The sequence below is a fragment of the Microcebus murinus genome, chromosome 19 (assembly GCF_040939455.1).
Source record: "Microcebus murinus isolate Inina chromosome 19, M.murinus_Inina_mat1.0, whole genome shotgun sequence".
Classification (NCBI taxonomy): Eukaryota; Metazoa; Chordata; class Mammalia; order Primates; family Cheirogaleidae; genus Microcebus; species Microcebus murinus.
Window position 1 is genome coordinate 21,324,881 of NC_134122.1, and position 23,489 is coordinate 21,348,369.

The 23,489-nt window shown below is 51.9% G+C and overlaps 1 protein-coding gene across 3 annotated transcripts in view; it reads right to left on the minus strand.

Annotated features, from left to right (window-relative positions):
- Window positions 1–23,489, minus strand: part of PRKAR1B (protein kinase cAMP-dependent type I regulatory subunit beta) — a 133,207-nt gene that overhangs the window by 94,915 nt on the left and 14,803 nt on the right. For all 3 annotated transcript variants that reach the window (XM_012759094.2, XM_012759093.3, XM_075995219.1), the window contains 2 exons: window positions 15,658–15,828; window positions 12,720–12,811 (listed from right to left, as the gene is read on the minus strand). In XM_012759094.2, coding sequence (XP_012614548.1) covers window positions 12,720–12,811; window positions 15,658–15,828 — 263 coding nt within the window. The remainder of the gene's footprint in view (window positions 1–12,719; window positions 12,812–15,657; window positions 15,829–23,489) is intronic.

A 23,489-nucleotide genomic window follows, 5' to 3' on the forward strand; every position in this document is an offset into this window, starting at 1 on the left:
ACCAAGAGAGAAGCCCAGCAGTTGAAGGAAATCTTATGGCTGGACCAACTAAGGCTGGGCACAGCCCCTTCCCCAATACATGTAAAACCAGCTAAACACTTACCAACTCCAGTGATATCGCCCTGGTCCAAGGCACCACCATTTCCCACCTGCATTAGCAAAATAACCTCTCCCCTGAATTTTCCACTTCTACCTCTGTCCCCTTACCCTCTATCCTTAGCAGAGAGCCAGACTGACCCTGCTAAAACACGTAAGTCCTGACATGCTGGTCCTCTGCTCAAACTCTTCCCATCGCAGTGAAAATGCCAAAGTCCTTGCGGGGACCCAGAGCCCAGCGGGAGACCTTGCCTATTCCTCTGTCTCCTCTACCCATCACTGGCCTATCACTAGCTTGGCTCCAGCTTCAGTGGCCTCCCTGCTGTTTCTTGGACAGCCAGGCATGCTACTGACCACAGGGCCTTTGCTCTGCACTCCTGCTGCCCAGACCGCTCCTTCCCCAGATGCCTGCCTGGTTCATGCCTCTTCCTCGGGTTCCCCCCAGTCCTCCCTTCTCAGCAAGGCCTCAGGCTCCTCTCTAAGGTGCAGCCCCATGCCCTGCACTGGCTGTTTCTCACAGGCACTTCCTACCAGTTTCTCCGTTGTGCACTTTAACAATCCGTTGCGTTTACTCTTTGTAGAATGAGGCTCCGGAAGGCCAGGGCGGTCTCCAGCCCCTGGAGCAGGGTCTGGCTTGAAGGAGACGCTCACAAAACACTTGTTAAATGAGAGAATGAGCACAGCTTCCCCCAGCACCGCGTCTCCAACTGCCACACTCAGGGTCTGAGCAGATGAGAGGTGCCCCGGACGGGACTCCCAGCCTCAGTTTCCCTCAGGGGACGATGGAAGGAATGGCAATCCTTCCTCGAGGGTTCATTTGGGAGTTACAGGAGAGAGTACATGAGTGCTCAGTGGGGCACAAGGCCCGACCCAGTGTGAGTGCTTGGGTTTCTCACTGAGTCAGAAAGCCCGTTTTTGTGCCTATGAAAGACACGGATCCACCTCCATATGCGCACGGAGGCAGCAACCAACAGGAATGATTTTCTCCCCTCCAACTCACTGTGACATCTGTGGGTCCTGTTTGCCTGAGCCCGGCACATAGCAAACTCACAACCAGTGTTTACTGAGTATGTCAATGAATGGATGGATAGATGAGTAAATGGATGGATGGATGGATGGATGGATAGATGAGTAAATGGATGGACGGATGGGTGGGTGGGTGGGTGGGTGGGTGGGTGGATGGATGGATGGGTGGGTGGGTGGATAGATGGATGGGTGGGTGGGTGGATAGATGGATGGGTGGGTGGGTGAATGGATGGGTGGATGGGTGGATGGATGGGTGGGTGGGTGGATGGATGGGTGGGTGGGTGGGTGGGTGGATGGATGGGTGGGTGGGTGGGTGGATGGGTGGGTGGGTGGATGGATGGATGGGTGGGTGGATGGATGGATGGGTGGGTGGATAGATGGATGGATGGGTGGGTGGGTGGATGGATGGGTGGGTGGATGGATGGATGGGTGGGTGGGTGAATGGATGGGTGGGTGGGTGGATGGATGGGTGGGTGGGTGGATGGATGGGTGGGTGGGTGGGTGGATGGGTGGGTGGGTGGATGGATGGATGGATGGGTGGGTGGATAGATGGATGGATGGGTGGGTGGATAGATGGATGGGTGGGTGGGTGAATGGATGGGTGGGTGGGTGGATGGATGGATGGGTGGGTGGGTGGATGGATGGGTGGGTGGGTGGATGGATAAATGGATAGACGGATGGATAGATGGATGGATGAATGGATGGATGGATAAATAGATGGATGGATAGATGAGTGGATGGATGGATACAAGAATGAACAAATGAATAACTCATGCTGACCTCCTCTCCCTCAATAACTCAGATTTAGCCTCAATTAAAGCAGAGGACTTTCTGTCTCCAGTCAAGAAGCAAGAAAACATTTTCTTAGCATTAGAAAATATGAAGTTATGGGGGGTGGACAGGGAGGGGAGGAAGTACCCAGAGGCACCAAAGGGTTAAGGAGCCCATTTCAAGCAGTCTGAATATTTGGATTTAGCAGCTGACGGACGGACGCGGTATGTCCCTCGCACAGCTGTTCCTGGGAGTCAAAGCACATCTTTGTTTGCTGGACTCTTAGCAACTGTTGCTTTTTTTGAAGGACAAGCATGAGCCAGCTGTCACCTCACAAGATGTAAAGCAGGAAAGGTTGGACTGCGGCACTGGGCTTGGAATACAAGAAGAAAGTTATTGTCTGGGCTTGGGAGTGTCTTTCATCTCTTCTTACAGCCTCTGCCTCCTCACGAGGGACGCTCTGTGTGTAACTCTCACCCGAGCCTGCAGCCAAGAGGCTAGGACAGGGGCCTGCCTCTAAAGCAGCTCCTGACCGCTGCAGAGAGGACCCCAAACCCGAAAGGCAGCGCCCGCTTCAGAAACACCAAACCGTGGGCAGCAGCTCCGCCTGAGCTCACGAATGGCAAATGCGCTACCCCAACTTGTGTATGGAAAGCGGTGTGATCACGAAGACAAGAAACTGGATTAAAAAGAGCATCCTACACTGAAATACTCACAGCTGAAACTATGTGACAGCTGAGGCCGGGAGGACGTGGCGGGAAGAAGGGCGAGGCCCACAGAAGGTGCCTGGCGTGGCTGGGGCTGGCGGCTCACACACGAGTCTCTCTTCCTTCATATACTTTTGAATTGTCCACAGTAAAATTATTTTTTCAAAAGTATATCTTGCAGCCATTTTAAGCTAAGAAAGAATCACCAGACTGGTTTTTGTGACACAAGGCAAATAGTAAGTTCCCTGGTAGTAACACACGCCCCACAAGTGCTCTGGGGTCTCTGTAGAGCTGCCCAAAGGTTATCAGAGTGACACGATCCGCAGACGCTGGCCTCCGCCAGCACGGGACAGCCCTGGACAGGGCCTCCGCACGGAGGGGCCTGCAGTGTGGATTTGGGCCTTCCCCAGGCTGGACACAACCGCGTCCGGCACCCCAGCAGGGTTTCCATGGCAACACAGGCATTGCTCCTGTTCCCCACGGGCTCGCGGCGTGTGGCACGGGGAGGCACGGGCGCTGGGGTGGGCTCAGGCCGGCTGGGTGCTCACGTCGCAGCACCTCTGTGCCAAGGCTCTGTCCACGTTTCGGCCTCTGATGTCCTCTCTTCATAAAATGATAGTGAAAGTAGAGGGTAGCTATTTTTAGCGTTCTTATTTGCCGAAATAAAAAATTGGCCATTCTGCGTTAGTTCCCCAAATTTAAAAAAATGGTTCATGGAATTCAAAGTCTGGAAAGCAAAGCAGCAAAGATACTACCCTATCAGGGTATTGTGCTGGGGCCACCGAGGCCCTGACTTGAGCCTTTGGGGGAAATGACCCCCGCCCAGATGGCATCCTTGCACAGCAAGGGGGGAGGCTCCTCCCAGCCATGGGTCTCGGGTCCCCCATGCCTGGGGTCTCTTCCCTGACAGGCTCCCTCTGGGACACCAGCCCACCCCACAATCCATCCATCACAGCTCACCAGGGCCCGTGTGTGAGCTGGCTGCTTCCTGGACACCCCTGGGTCCTCCGGGCCCCACATCGACAGGCCCAAACCTGTGCCCCCCACCCCACACCGTGTGCTCACAGCAGACACATGACCAAACCCTGGGCCTGCATCCCCCACAGCCGCCACCTGGGTGCCGGGTACTGCAGCCTCGCCCAGTGAATGGCCACGAGATCTGGCCTGGCCACCCCCTTCCTAAACCTTCTGATGCTTTGAAACAGCCGCACCCTCCTTCCTAAAGAATGGCCTCACTCCCTACCCCTGAGCAGCAAGGCAGCTGGGCCTCCCAGAACCTTCTCCAGACCTCAGGGTCCATGTACATAGTGGGTGATGGAAGTAGGACATCATTGGCATATCAGCTCCCGTGTCTACAGGGCTCGTCAGCGACATAAGAAGGTGACCTGGCTGGGCGTGGGGGCTGTGGCACACAGGGGACTGCACACTGTCGATTCTAAAAGTTTCAAAACGTTATGGCACCGAACAACCAAGGCCACAGGCAAGACCCACAAAGGCCACCAGATCACCAGCTGAAGCCCGAGGCTCTGCCCTCCCACGTCCCAGGAATGGGACACAGCAGGAGGCCACACTGCCGCTAGTCCCTGTGCTCAGACAATGCCAGCCCTGGAGACCCTCTCAGGCAGACTCTGCAGAGAGCTGGAACTGTTCCACCCAGACCCAGGCCACAGGAGTTTTTATTAGCTGGAAAATTCTGGGCACATGGAAAAATACTGTTCTCTTAAAAAAGGTTGTCACCCTTCCCTGGAAGGTTAATGAGTCGCACAGGCTTTCGTGGCGGGCAGATCAGCCCAGAGCAGCCACGTCCCAGCGGGTTCAAATCCGGGCTTCTCCCGCCCCTGGCTGGACGGCGGTGGGCAGCTTGCTTACCGCTCTGCAGCTCGGCTGCCCTGTGGGGCTGCTGGGAAGCTCTGAAGAGACCAGACACGGGTGCCAGTGGCCCAGGGACCGGCCACAGCACATGTCATTTGATGCAAGCTTCAAAGCCCCAGATTTCAGCCTCCCATTGAATTCGGGCTTCTGAAGCCTGCCGAGCTCATGCGGCCGGTGATGTGCTAACCTCGGGCCGCCTCTGCCCAGATCAAGCCTGGCTTTGTGCAAAATGGAAATCAAATTCTTCTCATGTTCAAGCCATTAAGCATCTCTTCAAACGAGGTCCTGCATTTTCCAAAATGCTAATTTTGTTTTTTAACGTTGCCCGAAAGGGAAGCAGCAAGTCCCAAAGCCCGAGCCAGAACGGATGGGGTGCTGGGAGGCTCGGAGGAGCAGGGAGACGGTTCCCTTCAGCTGCCTGCGAATTCGGCAGACGGGCATGTTTTTTCCATCACCTGAGGACCGGAGCCAATTTGTGGAAAAACAGACTGCAAAGATACGCGGGTGGGAGGAAGAGAAACAGCGACAGATAACAGGAGACGGCGCGGGCCAGCGGTGCGCGCAGGCCAGAGGCCGGTGTGTTAATTAGAGCTGCAGAGAGAGGCGGCGCTGCCAGGAAGGCCGCCCCAGGGTGAGGTGCCCTCGCCCGCCGCCCGTCTGGCGGCTCCGGTAATGAGGCCCCAGCCGAGGGCCCAACGCACCACAAACACACGGAGCCTCCTAATTACCACGCTCCGGCTCCTGGAGCTCTCGATGCTCCCCTGCAGGCGCCCTAATCAGGGCAGGCTGGGAGGGGCCAATGGAACCCAAGGGCTTCCACCTCCCCTGGGGGCCAGGACACACCCTGGGACAGCTGATCACCCAGCACAGCCCAGGGCTCCGGTGCACCTGGGGCACCTGCTGAGAATGCCCACATCTCTGGCCTGGAGGAAGAATCTGGAATCTGCTTTGCCCTGGCAGCTGACACCATGTGAGGAGGCTGCACGCACCCCACCCCACCCTCCCCGGGAGGCCCTCTGCAGAGGGACCATGAAGGACCGTCCCAGAGGACAGGGACACCCTGCTCCAGCCCCAGTGTGGGCACACTTGCTGCGTGGGCTAGAGTGAGGGGCCACAATCCTTGCTCTGCTGGGCCTCTGAGCTCCCCTATGTGCACTGGGGTGGGGACAAGGCAACCTCCAGGGACCTTCCTGCCAACTGTGGGTGCCAGAGGCCCAGAGCAGCCTGTTTGCTAACTCCAGCCCAGAGGGGAGCAGAGAATAACACCATGGTGTGATTTTGGGGCTACCAGCTTCTTCCTCAGACTCAGCACTGAGGAGCAGTGGAGTCTCACTAGATGGCTGGGCCACCTCCAGGGCAAAGCACCGTCCATGGAAAAGTCTCCCGGGGGAGCACATAGCCACCAAGCTAAAAGGCCACAGAAAGATGACAGTGATGATGTTATGATAGTGGTTATGGTGGTGATGATGAATATGATGGTGATGGAAATCAGGATGATAGTGATGGTGATGACAGTGATTGTGAAGATGGTGATGGTGATGATGGTGATGATGGTGATGGTGGTGATGGTGAAGATGGTGATCATAGTGATCGTGGTGATGATGATGGTCACGGTGATGATGGTGATCGTGATGATGGTGGTGATGGTAGTGATGGTGATGGTGATGTGACAATGACGATGGTGGTGGTGACAATAAGAGACACACTGACATCACCACATTACGTTCTCACAACAACCTTCAAAGTAGGTTTTTTACCCTCATTTGAAAGTTGAGGAAACTGAAACTGAAACAAGAATGCCATTATACAACTTGTAAATGACACAGTGTAACCTTCACCCTCTTAAGATTTAATGCACCTTAAATTTTGTGTTGTCAGAGTGAGTGAGACTGTGTGAGTGTGCGGGCACGTGCGAGTCTCCAGGCCAACTCTGTGTTCGGGGCTCTCCTGGTCCTCACTCACCCCGACACTCACCAGGCCAGGGCCAGCTCCCTGCAGCAGCAGTCTGCCCAGGACCCGAGGGCCCACACACACTAACAAGGGGGCACCCACTCTCAATGTCCTCAGGCAGGGCAGGGCGGGGGGAGAGGACACCGGCAGGGGAGCCCCAGGAACTCTGGCTAGAACCCTGGCTCTGCTCTGACCAGTCATGTGGCCTGGGCAGGGCAGGCGAGGAAACTGAGGCCTCGAGGTTAGCACTACACACCTCACAAGATACTGCTCGAAGGCCCAGAGAAAGCCTTCAATACGGGCCAACTGGAAATACCTCCATCCTAGAGGAAAAGGCAGGCCACAACCATATGGCATTACCTTCTTTTACATAAAAGGGTTTAAACATAATGGTCACCCTTTTCCAAGCTTAAGCATCTCTAGTACAACCTAGGAAGACAACAGCAAAATCATCTAGCCCGGGACAATGGGGCTATTTGTCTCTAACCTGAATTTATTAATAGAAGGAGGGGTCATTAGGTAAAAAGGTGTGCTCATCCCACAAGTGGGTTTATTTGCAAAGGAATATTCTACTTTCTTCTACCCACGCGGGGAAGCAGAGGGAACGGCAGGCAGCCGCAAAGCCAGGGGTGTGCCAGACGCCCTGCACACTTGGAAGGAATTTTGCTGCACTCGCCAAACCGCAGCCGAGCCGAGACAAAGCTGTTAAGCCCAGCTTCTAGTAAACTGGAAAAAGCGAAGTATCTGGATGCCGCACAGGGAGACATCATGTGAAAGGTCAAGAGACAATGCCTCCCTCCCCGGCCTCTCCCTCTGGAACCGGTTCTTTGGCGACTGTAGCCAGAACCAGGAGCCCAACAGGGTTTCAACATGGAAAGTGAGTTTCCTACGTGCAAAACAAAAGACCTGGAACAGACACACATGCCCGGTGTGGAAGCTTCCTTTCCAAGCCAGCCTCGCACAGAGGAGTTCTTCATCCAACCATCTGCTTCCTTCGCTTCTGTCCGCCTCACTCTGGGGTCCTGGGAGGTCAGAGCAGGGGGAGCCATGGTTCCCGTGCCTGGGAGGGCACAGGACCCTGCACAGGTTCTTCCTGGACACTCGGCAGCGATGGCCCAGAGCCAGCATCTGGATCTGCTCATACTGGGGGCCGGGTCGACCTAAAGCAAGAGCCTGATCAAAACTGCACGGAGCCTGCACACTGCGAGGGATCTGGGGACCCTGGCTGAAACACAGCTGCCCCTAGAGTCCTGGGAGGACTGAGCCTGAGCACAGAAGGGAGCCCCAGGGGCAGTCAAGCTAAACGGAAGCTGAGTCTGCGGTTCCTCAAAAAGTTAAACGTGGCAGTACCATGTGACCCAGCAATGACACTCACAGGCACCCACCCAGAAGACAGGACATTTGTACACCCAGTTGCATAGCAACTGCAAAGTGGGAACAACCCGCGTGTGCATCGACAGACAGTGGATGCACAAATGGAGTGTGACCTCGCATGGAATACTACTCGGCCTTAAAAAGGGAGCTATGCGCTGACACATGCTACAACACGGATGATCCTCGGAAACACGCTCAGTGAAAGAGGCCCATCACAAAAGGTCACATGCTGTGTGATTCCACTTACGTGAAATGCCTAGACTAGGCGAACCCATAGACACAAAAAGCAGGCTGGGGGTTCTCAGGGGCTCCTGGGGGACACGGGGAGTGACTGCTTAATATGTGCAGGGTTTCTGTTTGGGTGATGAAAAATTTTGGAGATAGTGGTGACGGTCGCATGACATTGTGAATATAATAAATGCCACTGAATTGCATGGTTAAAATAGCGAGTTTTATGTGATGTGTATCTGCCACGATGGCAACAGAGGCTGCCGAGGCAGGGCCGCGCGTCACTCGTCAGGGGTTTGTAGGAAACGCTGCACTTGGGGACGGACGAGAGATGTCGGGAACGAGAAAGTATCTGGAGTTCACGAAACCCCACTCCACATTCTTCCTACAGCGCCCGGAAATGACTCCAGGGTCCCGGTTGCCAGTGTCCTTGCAGCCAGGCCAGGCCAAGCGACCGGTCCCAGCGAGAGCTCGTGTGACATGAGACGCTTCTGGGTTGAGGCAGTGACCAGCCCCAGCCTCCTGTGGCCCCATGTTGAGACAGCCTGGGCCTCCGAGCTGCTGTAGCACCGTGGATGCTACAAGGACGCCGCGGCAGGGGCTCGGCCTGAGCCAACGGACGCCAGAACTGCCGTTTCTGCAGCACGTCCTTGCCCCCCTAACCTGGGATGCCCTGATGCCCCGCTCTCAGCCACCCCTGGCCTATCAAATGACAGAACGGAGCCAGACGTCCAGTGGGTGGGGTAATGGGAGAAGCTCACGCAGGGGGAACCTATGGTGGGAAAACCTCGGGACACTCCCGGGTCCCGAGCTTTGCCTCCCACTGTGGCTGCTTCAAGGGGAACCAGCCAGACAGAGAGATCCAAAGGGTCACCAGATCTTCAGATACTCCAAAACTGAAAAAAAAATTTTTTTTAATAAAATAAATGTAAAACACAAAGAAGAACCAGAACCCTTGGAAATTTGAAGACAGGTGTTTGAATCCCAGAATAATTCTGAGATTTCCAGTTCTCTGGCCCCACTCCAAGCTAAGTTTTGTTCCCCATGACCCCAGCGCCCCGTACACAGCAGGTGCACACGGTCCTTGCTGGACTGAATGAAGCTGTCGCTGCCGGGAGTTCACTAAACCCTCCCCCTCACAGGGCCTCTGCCCTGCTGCGCTCTGGCCTGGAAGGGCCTTGCTGCTGCCACCTTTAGGCTCACCCCAAATGTCACGTTTATGCCCACGCTGAGCAAAGTCATCCCATTTTATGACACACAGGCCTCTCTCGATGTCCTCCACAGCACACTCTCTATTTATGTGCTTACTTGGGGGGTGGCTGGCTCCTCCCCTAGAAAGCAGCCACACGCGGGCAGGAACCCGGCACAGCCATGCTCCATTAGCATTTGTTGTCTTGAATTCTGTTGAGTCGCATTTGAGTTCAGGCACTAAGATGTGCTCAACCCACTGCACTGTTCTTGCACATGGGACTATTTGAGCAAGAAGAAGTTAACTTTGGATCATCATCACTGTTACTATAAATAAAAATAATAATGTGCCCCCTGCACCAAAGTCCCAGGCCTGCAGCCCTCCTGGAGGGGCTGAGCACAGGCTGGCCTCCTGCTGGGGCAGACAGGGAAACTGAGGCCCAGAGCACAGAAATCAGTCTTCCAGGCAGAGTGGCTGACTGGTGGGGTCACAACCAGCCGCACCCAGGAACTCCCCCATATCCAAGGTGCCTTGGTTTGTGGCCGCCTCCCAGCACAGATGATGGGCCAGGACCTGACACCTGTAGTCATGCACGTTGGGCACAGCTGAAATCCAGCCACAGGCCACAGTGCTTTGTCCTTCTAGTTGGCACAAGAGTTGGCTGGGCCCACCTGGACCCAGGCCCAGTCAGTCACTGCCCTTCCCTGAGGACTTGAAACTGCATTAAGAATGGGCAGCTAGTTGGTGTGGTCCCTGCCTATGGGCAGGGAGGGTCTGTCTACAGAAGGGGACTGCAGAGGTGTCCAGGAAGGCCAAGCCCAGAGATGCAGGGGTCCAGAGGTGACTGTAGATGACTCTTTCACTCTGGCCCCCTGGCACCATGTGAATGCACCACCCATTAGATTACATTGAAAACTGATGTTTAAGTTCGAGTTAAACTGGACACAACTCTCCAGTCACCTAGTGCCTCTCTGCAGGGACACCAGGTAGACGCCTGCTGTCCCTGGGCTGCTGTGACCAAGCACAGCAGGGCCTAAAACAATAGCAGCTGATTTGCTTGACAGTTCTGGAGCCCAGAAGTCCAGAATCAGCGTTAGCAGGTGTAAGTGGGGTGTGGGGTGGGCTGTGCTCCCTGAGGCTCTAGGGGAGGGTCATTGCCCATCTCTTCTGCCTTCCAGTGGCTGCCAGGTTCGTTGGCCAGTGGCCTCAGCACTCCAGTCTCTGCCTTTGTGGTCCCACGGCCTCTTCTTCTTCTGTCTATTCAAACCTCCTTCTGCCTCCCCCTTACAAGGAGACACGTGGTGGCATTTAGGGCCCTCCTGGGAAATCCAGGGTCACCTGCCCACTTCAAGATCCTCACCTTAATCACATCTGCAAAGTCCTTTTGTTCCATACAAGGTGACATGTCCAGGTCCCCAGGATTAGGTCGTGGGCATCTTTGGGGGGCCTACCACCCCGAGCTAGTGCCTGGATACCTTCCAAGATGGGCACTAACCACTGGCATCTCGTTTGGGGTGGACTTGGCTGAAAAGTATATTTTAATTCTGAGGCCAAATCCTTCTCCCTGAGCAGAACATTTCAGGCCACTGCCTTGCTCAGAAACTTATGAAGAGCCTTACAAGCACTCAGAGAAGTGACACCGTTTTTCCTTGAATGTAAAATAAGATAATAATACCCAGTGTCTTCAGAGCTTGGGGAAAGTCACCCCAGCTGAAAGGGAGAGTGGGCTCCAGGATGAGAAATGCCACGCACACGCAGCACACGCGGATTCTTCAGCGCGTGTGGGTGCAAGAGGGAAGCTGGGAGTGTGGGCTGCCTGCCGGCCCAGACAGAACCCCACGTGTCTCGGTCCCGCCCAAGTGCCTCTGCAGGGCGAGCATCTCAAGGGCCACGCCAGCCTGGGGTCCTGGCGGCCACAGACCCAGCAAGGTGCTTGGGCACAGCTGGGCTCCCAGCTGCTCCAGCCACACCCAGCTACTCCAGCAGCTGCTCCACCAGGGGAGCAGCACGTGCTCGCTGGGCACCCTGGACCCAGAGAGTCCGGCCTGAACTGGCCGCGTGCTCTGGGCGAGGTGGGGGTTTTCCACGTGGACGTGCGTGGTCAGGAGCCAAGGCCACTGTGCACAACATCTTTGGGCTGCCCCCCCCTGCCCTCTGGGGCGAGAGCCCAGCGGACGTTTCGGACGCGTGCTCCAGCACCAGCGCTGCTGCGGGGAGGGCAAAGGCGAGCTTTACTACTCGTGGAAACATTGTAACGTGAGAAATTAGAAGCCTCCTACGTGACCCTGGCAGGCAGAGAGGTTATCAGACTCTGATTCATCCTCACAACGGAACACCATGCACCACTGAGATTCCTGCTCATACGGAAGGTCTTCGGGGGCGCACTGTTGGGGACACAGCGCGACACACGACAGCACATCTAGGTGCCCCACTGGGGCGCGTCACCCAGATCCCTCCCACAGTAGCCTGTGCAGCCAGATAAAGACACTTTCTCCTTCTGTTTTGTATATTTGTAGGTCTTTGGATTTTGAGTAGGACCAGGACCAAAATGTGCTCAATTAATCTAATGGACAGTTGTAATTTGATTAAAAAAAATTTTTTTAAAGCAAGAGAATTTTTAAATGTTATATACCCTTTCATCCACACCAAGGAATTTATCTTAAAAGAAAGAAATGGATGAATTCCCAAGGGTGAGCATACAAGGACGGCCGGGAAATGTTGAGGACAGAGAATACACAGCCCAGAGAATACACAGCACAGAAGCAGCCAGATCACAGCAACTCTGCAGAAACCAACGGGACAATCCACGACACATCTGCACGGACAAAGACAGATGCTCGGCACATCCTCAGTGTGACAAAACAGCACGTAGACGGAGACCCCACTCTGTGAAGATACAGAGTTAGAACATGTGCAAAAGTCAATCCCTACAGACTGCCCCAAAACATTCTATTGGATTATTTCTAGGAGTCAGATGACAGGGGACGTTTCCTATTCTTGTCTTACCAAAATTTTCTCATTTTTCCAATTATGTATATGAACAACATTCCCACAAAAGGCATTCGAGCCCTTCACAACTCACAGGTCCTCCCTCTCCCTGGAATCTCCCTGGAATCCATCAGCTCGCTGAGACCCCAAAGACCACAGTGGCCACCACCTATGACGTGGGTGGGCTCCACATCCCCGGGACAGGCAGGAGCAGTGGGGGCTGTGGGTCTGAACCCTGTCTGCTGCACTCAGTGAGAGCGGGCAAGTCCCCACGTGGGGGAAAACGCAGAAGCACCAAGCCCACGGTGATCAGACCCACGAGCCTGTCTAGGAGGTTTAGCAGGGGACGCCTCCCTGAAGCAGGACCAGTTGCACACAGCACGGTATTTCTGGAAGCCGCCCCTGCTCTGTGAGCCACGCTTCCGCAAAGCTGTGACACGCATCTCCCGTGAGCACCCCCATGATTCATGGCCCGTGACTCAGTGAACCCACAAAGCCTCCCTCAGCCCGGCAGCTACCTTCTCTCGTTGTCGTCGAGGTGAGCGAAGAGCACGTTCTTGGAGATGGCTTTGGCCAGCGCAGTCATGGTCTTATAGTCCTTGGGAATCACCTGCAGGGAAGGCAGAGAGGGGTCAGGCCAGGAGCACCCAGAGGGTGCAAAGTGGGGCCAGCACTGAGCCCACAATCCCAGGCACCTGCCTGACCCTGAGACGCTGTGGCATGGCCTGAAATCAGACTATTCAGCCTCTAGCCTCAACCTGGTGCTGTTACCAGGTGATGGTCAAAACACAACTGGAAGGTTTATGTTGTGTGTGTTCACCCCAATTTTTACATTGATATTATTTTTAATTGACAAATCATAATCATATACATTCATGGGGTACAATGTGATGTTTTGCTACATGTATATGATGTGGTATGATTTCAAATTTACTATCTTCGTTATTTTGAAATACAGTCATGCGTTGCTTAACGACAGGGTTATGTCCTGAGAAATGCATCGCTAAGCGATTTCAGTGTTGTGCAAGCATCATAGAATGACTTGCACGGACCCAGATGGCATGGCCCGCTGCACGCCCGGGCTGTGTGTTCCAGCCCGCTGCTCCCAGGCTACATGCCCGTGCAGCTTGTTACTGTGCTGGATGCCGTGAGCAGCTGTAACACTAGGTGAGCATTTATGCATCTACGCAAAGTGAAGCATAAAGAGGTGCCGTAAAAACGCTGCGTTATAACCTCATGGGGCAATGCCGCACAGCCAGCCTGCATCCCCATACGCTGCGTAAGGGTTCCCAGCACACCGTCATTGACTGCGTAGACCCTGCCACGCAACAGGTCTCAAAACTCAGCCCTCCTGTCTCTGACACCTGTGCCCTGTGATGGGCATCTCTTGTTCCCTCCCTGCCCCCAGCCCCGCCCTGGCAGACACCATTCCACTCTCTGTTCTGTGAAGTCAACATTTTCAGATTCTACCAGAACTGAGATCACGAGGCGTCTTTCTGTGCCTGGCGTGTTTCACTGAGCACAGTGACCTGCAAGTTCGTCCACATTATCCAAGATGACAGGATTTCCTTCTTCTTTAAAGCTGAAATTACTCCATTCACCACTACTTTTTTAAAAATAAATAAAAGGTGAGGAACCTGGAGTGGCCAGAGAGGAAACTTAGGTACCACCTAGACAGGGGTCCTCAAACTTTTTAAACAGGGGGCCAATTCACTGTTCCTCAGACCATTGGAGGGCTGGACTATAGTTTTAAAAAAACTATGAACAAATTCCTATGCACACTGCACATATCTTATTTTGAAGTAAAAAAAAAACAAATGGGCAAAAACACCTGCATGTGGCCCACGGGCCGTAGTTTGAGGGCGCCTAGCCTAGAATTTGGGGTCTGTGTTGACTGGCTCTGCCAGGCTTTAGAGCCTCCTAGAAGAGCCTGGAAGATGTGCAGTGCCTTGGATGACTGACTGTTATTGATTTATTCTGCTGGGGTTTTTTTAAGGTAAAAAACATTAGTTTAAATATTTGAAAACCACATATGCACTAAACAACTGGACCACGTCTGGGGCTACACCCAGGGCAATGTTCACCCATTCAGGGTGGAGAGAGGAGAGATGGGGTCGGGCTTGGGTAGGGGCTTGGGCCACTGCGACCAGGAGCATGAGCAGGACCCTACACGCCGTCCCACGCCTCTCTCAATGCGGACGGTTCAGGACCTGCCTCGTGGGAGCTTTGGACCAATGTGTGCAATCGCCGAGTGAATGAAAAGCACTCGCGCCTCAAATTAGGAGCATCGCAGACGCCAGGACCCCTCCCTGCGAACGAAGACACGGAGGGAGGGTATCTGGGCCACAGCGTGACCCCTGTGGAGCTCAGGCTGCCCAGGGAGCCCGTGTCCAGCCTTGTGTTCTAGGCCAGAGGGCCCTTTGTGGAGACGTCCCTTTGAGGGACCGCATTGGGTCTGCTCTAGTTCTAGCAGATCTGTATAAAGTAAGCGTTTTGTTTCTATTTACAGAGAAGTTGCAAAGACAGCACCCGATCCCCCTGCGGGCTCCCGCGGGAACGCCCTACGTCACTCTGCGTTTGTCACCACGGAGGGGCCGAGGCCGACTCGGGCCGGCAGCGGAACCCACACGTCATTCGCATTTCCGCAGCGCTAGCCAAAGGCCTTTCTCTGCCCCAGCGTCCCATCCGGGTACCGGTCAGCACGTCTCCCTCGTCCCCGCTGGTCTGACGGCCCCTCGGCCGCCCCTGTGTGTGGCAGCCTTGGCCACTGCAGGGAGCGCTGGTCGGGGACTCCACACGCTGTCCCTCCGTGGGTTCGTCTGGGGTTCTCCTGGTGGTCAGACTGGGGCTCTGGGCTTGGGAGGAAGACCACAGAGGCGACAATGGGTGTCACTGGTCTGATTATAACCGTACTAAACACCAGGGCAGGGAACAGAGAGCCCTGCTTCCCGGGTGTGCAGCTTCAGTCCCGCGAGGTGGGAAGTCCATGCATGGATGGTGGTGACGGTGGCACGGCAACGTGAATGCGCTTCACCCCACGGAACCGCACACGTAAAGCAGCTGGGACAGTTCTATGGACTGAACTGCGTCACCCCCGAAACCCACGTGTGGAAGCCCAGCCACCAACACGCTGATACTCAGAGACAGGCCTGGTTTAGATGAGGCCGTGAGGGTGGGGCCCTGGCCTCCTGGGACACATGGCTTCATGGGAAGAGGCCGGAGAGTTGCAGGAGAAACGGAGCCACACAGCACCCAGCCGACGTCCCACACCCCTGGAGAGCCCCTCACCTCCTGAGCAGGTGAGAGCCCTAAGGTGGCTGTGGGATGGCAGAGACCCCCCCACAGCCCCTCCCACAAATACGCGCTCAGCTCATGTAGCAGAGACAACGACAATGAGTCCAGTCCCTCGTGCTGACAGCCGTGCACAGGGGACTGGGGCGCCGCCTCGGGCCTCACCTTCCTGACGTAGGAGGCCGCGTCCTCCTCTGTGTACACCTCGGCACTCACGCCCCCGCGCCGGCGCCGGGCCTTCACCACAGGGTTCGGAGGGGTGGGCGAAACCTCCTCGTCGTGGGAGTCGGACTGCGAGTTTGACTTCTGCTGGGCCAAAATCTGTCTGCTTTCTTCCTGTGCAGGAGAAGAAAACAGGGAAAGAAAGTTAAGAAAGTGGCTGTCAGGGAACCCTCCCCACCCCCCGGCACAGCGGCTGGGAAGTGAGGTCTCCAGGGCTCTCCTGGACAAGGTGAGGAGCCCAAGCGCCTTATACCGTCACCCTGCCTGAGCCCCTCCCTCCCTCAAGCACCTTCCATGGCTCCCCTCTGACACTCCTGGACTCGAAGGCCTTCCTTCCACCCTGTGTGCCCATGGTCAGCCCCGCCTCGCACCCCACCCCTGCAGCTCCCTGGGCTCTGGGCACTCAGGCCCACCCCAGGCCAGGTCCTGGCCCCTTCTTCAAGGGCATCTCCAAGTTCACCTCCCCCCAGCCGTACGGCCCTGCTGACCACAGCGCCCTCACTCCACCTGCTGTCTGTTCATTCACATGCTGAGATGCACCTCCAGGTCTGGGGGCCTGGTCTCAACCCTGCGGGATCTGGGGCCACCGTCGAGCCTCTGAGCCTCACCAGCCCGTTTGCCCCATGGGGAGCCCTGCTGACCCCGTAGCCAGTGCCCGGCTCACGTTGGACATTCAGGAACTATCTGGTGGGTGCATGACAGGGAAACAAAGCTCTTGCTTTCCTCCCTCTTTTTTCATTATTTAATTGCTTTTCGAAAATCATTTATACATGTGGCAGGTATGAAATTCCAAAAGCACCAAGAGGTGTAGGTGAGAAGTGAGTCTCCCTGCCCTGCCTCACCAGCCCCCCGCTCTCCTGTGCCCCCAGAAGCAACCTCCCCACCCCTGGGTTACTAGAGGGAGAGGCACCAGTGGAGTGGGGACACTCCTGTCCCCCCATGCGCTTAGGGCGAGGCCTCGGACTACCCACCCTGGAGGGGCCGCCCCCACAGGACCCTGCTTGGACACCTGTGTCTCCTGAATCCATTCATGCGACAGTCACACTCGGTTTTGCCCAGAAGTCGCCGGGTCAGAAACACCAGGTGAGGGCAGTGTGTCCTTAGTCTCCACCCACCCCTCCACCTCCTCCCACACTTCTCTTTCCTCCAAAGGACCCAGGGCCTCAAAAACCCAAACGCTTTAATTCCCACTGACCTAGCCTTCCAGACCGCTTCCCCACCTTCCAAAGCATCCCCCCTCCCACTGCACCAAACAGCAGTCTTGTTTCAAGCTTCCCAGAATCCTGGGGGAACCAGAAGCCAACCTAATTCACACTACAGTGTAAATGACTTCTAGGTCATGCTGTCCCCTAGGGGTTTGCTCTCCTAAATACAAAGAAGATATTTTTTAAAGGCCCCAGAGGGGACTCTGCAATTCAAATGGAAGCAGGGGTGTTTTTCCACAGAGCATCTATAGAAAAAAGAAAATCAAGATAGCCACCACCACCCCAAAACAAATTAATAATTGTTCACTCATGTATTCATTCTACAAATAGTAGCTGCAGGTCATGTTCTAGGCACCATTGCTCACATTTTACTTTTTCTCATAAAAGCTTATTTCTTATCTTAAAAAAAAATAAGGAAAATAAAGCTAATCAAAAGTTTAACACTACAGTAAGTCCTCACTTAACTTTGATAGGTTCTTGAAAACTGAGATTTTAAGCAAAACGCTGTGGCCTCAGACTTCTGGCCTCCAGAGCCTTGAAGGAATGAGTCCTGCTGCTTTAGGTCCCCCGGTTTAGGGCGACTTCTAATGGCAGCTGCAGGACACTCAGACACCTGCCCAGGCACCCTCAGCCCTTCCCCTATCCTATTTTACTCCTCAGCACTTCACACCTTCAAACAAACCACACAACCTACTTCTTTGTCACTCCTATAGCTGTCTGTGTCCCCTGACCCACCCCAGGGCCACCCCAGGCAACACCCAGCCCCAGGTTTAGCATACAAGTGAGCTACACGCCCAGCTGCCAAGCCCCTGCTCTCAGCTCAGCAACTCCCCACGTAGGGACTAAGCCTCGGGCGGCTGTGACCCTGAGCCAGGTGCAGGGATTGGATGGTGCTGCCCCAAACAAGTCCCATCTCACTGTGATGCTCAGGCTGGCCTCCAACTTCTGGACTCAAGGGTTCCTCCTCCCTCAGCCTCCCAGCCTTATTCCAAATTTTTAACCCAATGATTCCTAAATGTTGGCCATTTACAGTCACCCAGCCAGGTGTACCATCCAGGTGGGGGAGGTGACCACCAGCTCACACTGAGGGAGAGGAGGCTGGGGAGGAGTCTGAGGCCCCAGGGCACACTCTGACTTCCTGCTGACTTGGCTGTTTGTAATACTCCCCCTGCTCCAAGAACCTTCTGGCAAGCACACAACTGTCTCCTGGACCTGTTAAAATTGAGGGTATGGGGTGGGAGTCCCTGGCAAACACCAGCTGACACCCATCCCATGGACAGCAGACATGCATGAAGGCTCTGCACAGGCCAGAGCAGGCCCAGCCAGCACCACCAAGTCAGTGGGCAATGGGGATGGGCCACAGTCACAGCGATGCCCTACACATGCCCTGTCCCCCCAGCGGGACGCCCACTCCCCGAGGAGGCACAGCTTGATGAGCGAACAACCCTACCCGCTCGCCCCCAACTCAGCGTGGCAGTCTGTGAAGCAGAGTGCTGGGCACGGTCTTCCCAGGGACCTGCCTGTCCCTCACTATGTCCCCCGCCCTGAGTGCACAGGCTGGTTCTCACAAACCCCAAATGCCCAACCAGGAAGTCGATAAGTACTCTGGGATTGTTCAGTGCGATCTTATGCGGTTGTTTAAATATATCTTTATGGAACTTCTCAAAAAGAGATGGCAGATGGATGGTACATATTTTCTCTTCTCCCTCTGGAGACCTCTAAAATGATAGTAAAATTAAAATATATGCACATACAAATCTACAACAATGAAGAGAATGGGAGAAATGCCATCGGAGATTTCAAAAGATTTCTGGAAAACAGACAACGAATTGAAGCGTGGAATTTGACAGGCAAAGTAAGCCACAGCCCAGAGACTGCAGAAGTAGGTTCTCCCGGATCCTGGAGGGGCACAGCCTGCCCTCCAGAGCCTCACAGGGCAGAAACAGGGCAGAACGCAGAGGTGAGAGGAACCACCCAGAAGCACAGGAAGCCCAGAGTCCCCCAAGTGCAGGAGCCTCAGGTGAGGTTCCTGTTGTTGCACCTTATCTTACTGTTTATTACGGACATTTTCACACCTATACAAAACCGGAGAGAATAATATAATAAATGCCCATCACCCAATCTCAGCAATCGTCAAAACAGGCTGATCCTATTTCGTCTCGCTTCTACCCTCTCACATACACATGGGATTGAAGCAAAGCTCAGATATTACATCATTCCACTTTAAAGACTTCAACATGCATCTCTAAAACACAACTTTTAACAAACATAACCACAGTACCCATTATGACCTGCTACGGTTTGGATATGATTTGTCCCAGCCAAAACTCACACTGAAATTTGAGCCCCAATGTTGGGAGGTGGGGCCTGAAGCAGGTGTCTGGGACTTGGGGGCAGACCCACGCTGGGGGTAGGTTCACACCCACGCTGGGCGAGTGAGTTCTCATTCTTGCTCTCTCAGGAATGGATTAGCTCCCAAGAGGCTGGGCCATTAAAGTCTGGCCTCCTCGGTTTCTCTCTCCAGCTTCCTCTCCCACCATGTGATCTCTGCACACGCCCTGGCCCTTCACTTCCTGCTGCAGGTGGAAGCAGTCAACACCTTGCCAGAAGCTGCACAGGTGCCAGCGCCCTGCTTCTGACACGTCCCCGCGTGCAGAACTATGAGCTAAATAAACCTCCTTCTTCATAAATCACCTAGCTTTGGGTATTCTCTTATAGCAACACAAAATGGACTGAGACATCATCCTAAAAAATTAATATTTATTCCTTAATACCATCAAATGCCCAATCAGTGTTGGAACTTCCCTGATTGTCTCCATTTTTAAAGTGAACTTTTTTAACAAGGGTCTAAATAAGAGTAATTCTTAAATGTAAACAAACAAAGGTTACTTGACATTGACGAAAATATTCAATATGAAAGTATAGATCAGGATAAACAGAAAGGATAAAAAATGATCCTGGAGGAAATAACAACTCAGGAAAGAGAAGACAACTTCAAAAACTGTTGTATAAATGTGTGTGTGTATATATATATACACACACACATATAGTGCTCAGAGAGATTTGAAAATATTTAATCCATTATACATTAATAGGATATAATAAAAATGGAAAGCTTCCTTGAAAAAGAAAACTGAAATTATATATGTATTTAAGTTCCATTTAATATAAACATAATTTATATTAGACATAACATATAAATATAAAAATAATATATAATAGTAGAAAGATAAATTGTGAAAATATCTACCAAAAGATAAAAGACAAAGAGAGAAAACATGTAAAAAATACATATGTCAAAAACAATACAGGAAGTCCAATACCTGATTAGCAGGAGTTTTGGAAGACCAAATAACAGAGAAAATTGTCAGGAATAAAATAATATTTCCCTACACTGAAGAACATGAGTCTCTTGGCTGACAGGGCCCTCAGACTTTTCAGTCTAGTGAATGAAGATTTTTTATACTGTGAAATTTCCAGGGATAAGATTTTCCCAAAGGCTTCCACAGAGAAAGGTACAGAGGTGACAATCAGAATGACTAGACTTCTCAGTAGAAACCCTGGCCACCAGAGGACAATGAAACAAAGCCTTCAATATTCTGAAGGAAACTTACCTTCAACTTATACCTCTATACCCAGCTAAACTGTCATTTGTGTTTGTAGCTAAAATAAGGTATTTTTCCAAGATCCTAGATCACTAATTTTCAACTTTTAGAATCAACCCATAGAGAAAGCATAAAAGACATCATGGTGTCATCAATATGGACAATGCAAGACGACAAGTTTGGATAACAAAAGGGTAGTAAAATTTTGAAGAAGAAAGCTAAACAGGGTAGGTGTGCTAAGATTTTTATCTTTAAAAGTGTGGAATCAAATAATGCAGCTCATAGTTAATGAAACTATAAATTAAGAGGTTAGCATGTTATCTAAAATTTAGGATTTTAGAAGGGAAACAATGGAAGAATTAAAAATAGTGACACAATTATACTGAGAAGATCGAGAGAGAAGGTGGGATCATTTAGCATTGTCCAAATTCAATAGATGATATCTAAAACAATTAAATTTAGGTATATTATTTATTATTTATTACCACCCTGATCCAATCCACCACCATGTCTCATTTAGAATACTGCACTGGCTGTTCCTGCAATTAAGAGATTTTATTAAAGCATAAATCAGGTTTTTACTCCTAGTAATGGCAGACTGACTTGTTTAAATTGGCCTTTTCAGTGAGATCAACTAGAAAACTTTGATGAAATATTAAAAATATCTTCTATAAGTTGTCAGAGAGCTACCACAGAAGTGAATAATTGCAAATCCAATTTCCAAGAGAAGACAAAAACCCAAAGAGGTGAGCACAGCATTTGGAACCCCCAAAAGTTTCTAGAATAAGCAGCTGAGTAGCTGAGCAGCTGAGCAGAGCTTTCAATGGATTTATAGTGGTAGGGAAGACAGAAACTTGAGTTTAAGGCCTGCCTAGGAAGTTAAATCCTAGTTAATCCCCCAGACTTTATGCTTTGGCCCCAAAGATTTTATGTAGACCCAGAAACAGGAGCTGGGTTAAGCCAGCCCTCACAAGGACTGAATCCCAGCTTCATATCAGCTTAGTTCCTAATTGGATTGGGGTGGTCAGGATTCCAGCACCCTAGGCTAGCCATTTTTACAAAGCAATTATAAATTCCCTAAAAAGAAACATATCATCCAAAGCCTTAAATTTTCTCTATAATTTTTCATATGCAATGTTGGGCATTCAATTAAAAATAACTGATGTACAAAGAGACAAGATCATGTAAACAAAATTTAAGAGAAACAATAAACAATATAAATAGACCCCCCCCTTGGGGGACCCAGATAATGGAATTATAGGACATAGATTTTAAAATAATTATGCTTAATATGTTTAAGGAAATAAAAGACAAGATTGAGAATGCTGACACAGAACTGAAAAGAAATTTTTTAAAGCCAAATGGAAATTCTAGAATCAAAAAACATAATAAAATTGGAACAAAGAGCTCAATAAATGGATTTAGCAGCAGATTTGAAACACAGGGAGGAAATTAACAACCTGGAAAATAAGTCAGAAGAAAATATCTAAAGTGAAGAACAAAGATACATAAGGAAAGAAAATACAGCAAAGTGCAGAAGAGCATATGGTAAATGGTAAAAAGCTCCAATTTATGTGGAATTAGAGTACCAGATGGAGAGGAGAGAATATGGCAGAATCAATGTTTGGAGAGATAATGATTAAGAATTTTCCTAAACTAATAACAGACATCAGCCCACAGATGCAAGAAGTGCACACACACCCACGCAGGATAAACAGGCACATTGTGGTAGACTGAAAGAACCCAAGACAGAGAAAAATCTAAAATGCAGCCAGAAAAAAAAAAGACATTGCCCTCAAAAGGGCATCACAGATCTGACAGCTGACTTCTCAACAGAAAGAATGGCAGTTGGAAGACAGGACAAATATCTTCATGCACCACCATGAATATAGACTGCCAACCTGGAATTCTATACCCAGTGAAACTATCCCTCAGACTGGGAAGCCCTCACCGACAGGCCTGCTCTCAGGAAAACACTCAGAGCAGAAAGACAGCGACCTAGGAAACCTGGAGATGCAGGGAGAATGAACAAAAAAGAGGAGGCGTGTGGGTAAATCAACCCACATGCACATTGGCCACATAAAAAGTAGACGTGGCACATCCCTCCGCTCACTGGAGCCTCCGATGGCTCCAGTGTGAGCTAAAACAGAAGCCCCTTTGTTGGCCAATGAGGCCCTGCGTGATCTACAACCCCACAGCTCCACATGGCTCCCCCGACAGTCCACGCCTTCATGCTGGTTCTATTGTTCCTCCAATACCCAAAACACCCTCCCACCTGTGTGCCTGCTACTCCCTCTGCCAGGACACTCCTCCAAATTGTTTCTGAGCTCACTCCCTTCCTTCCTCCAGCCTCCATACACACGTCACCCTCTGGGGCAGGGACAGCCTCTCCACCCCACCTGTGCTTTGCACCTGCTGCTACCAACTGCGTGTTTCACTTTATTTATCCAGGTTACCATCTGTCTCCCTCACTAGAACACTGTGTAAGCCTCATTCATTGCTAAATCTCCAGCACTTAGAACAGTGCCAACATATAGTAAATGCTTAATAAATGTTTGTTAAATAAATGAATAAATTTTTTTTCAATTGTCTAAAGAAAAAAGTATCATTTTGAAAATTGGGCCCCGTATGGTGGTTCATGCCTACAATCCCAGCACTTTTGGAGGCCAACACAGGAGGATGGGTTGAGGCCAGGAGTTCAAGCCCCAGCTGGGGCAACACAGCAAGACCCTATCTCTACAAAAAATTTTAGAAAAAGAAAATCACATCACAGGATAACCCAGAATATAAAACTGTAAATACTTTCCTTCTTCCCTTACTTGATATTATATCTAGACTTTGATCGTAATTATACAAAAAAGAGGAAGAGAAGGAGGAGGAGGAAGGCGAGGGGGAGGAGACGAAGGGGGAGGGGATCCCATATACCACAAAGAATCCAAAGAGGAAACATTTCTGAGAGGCTGAG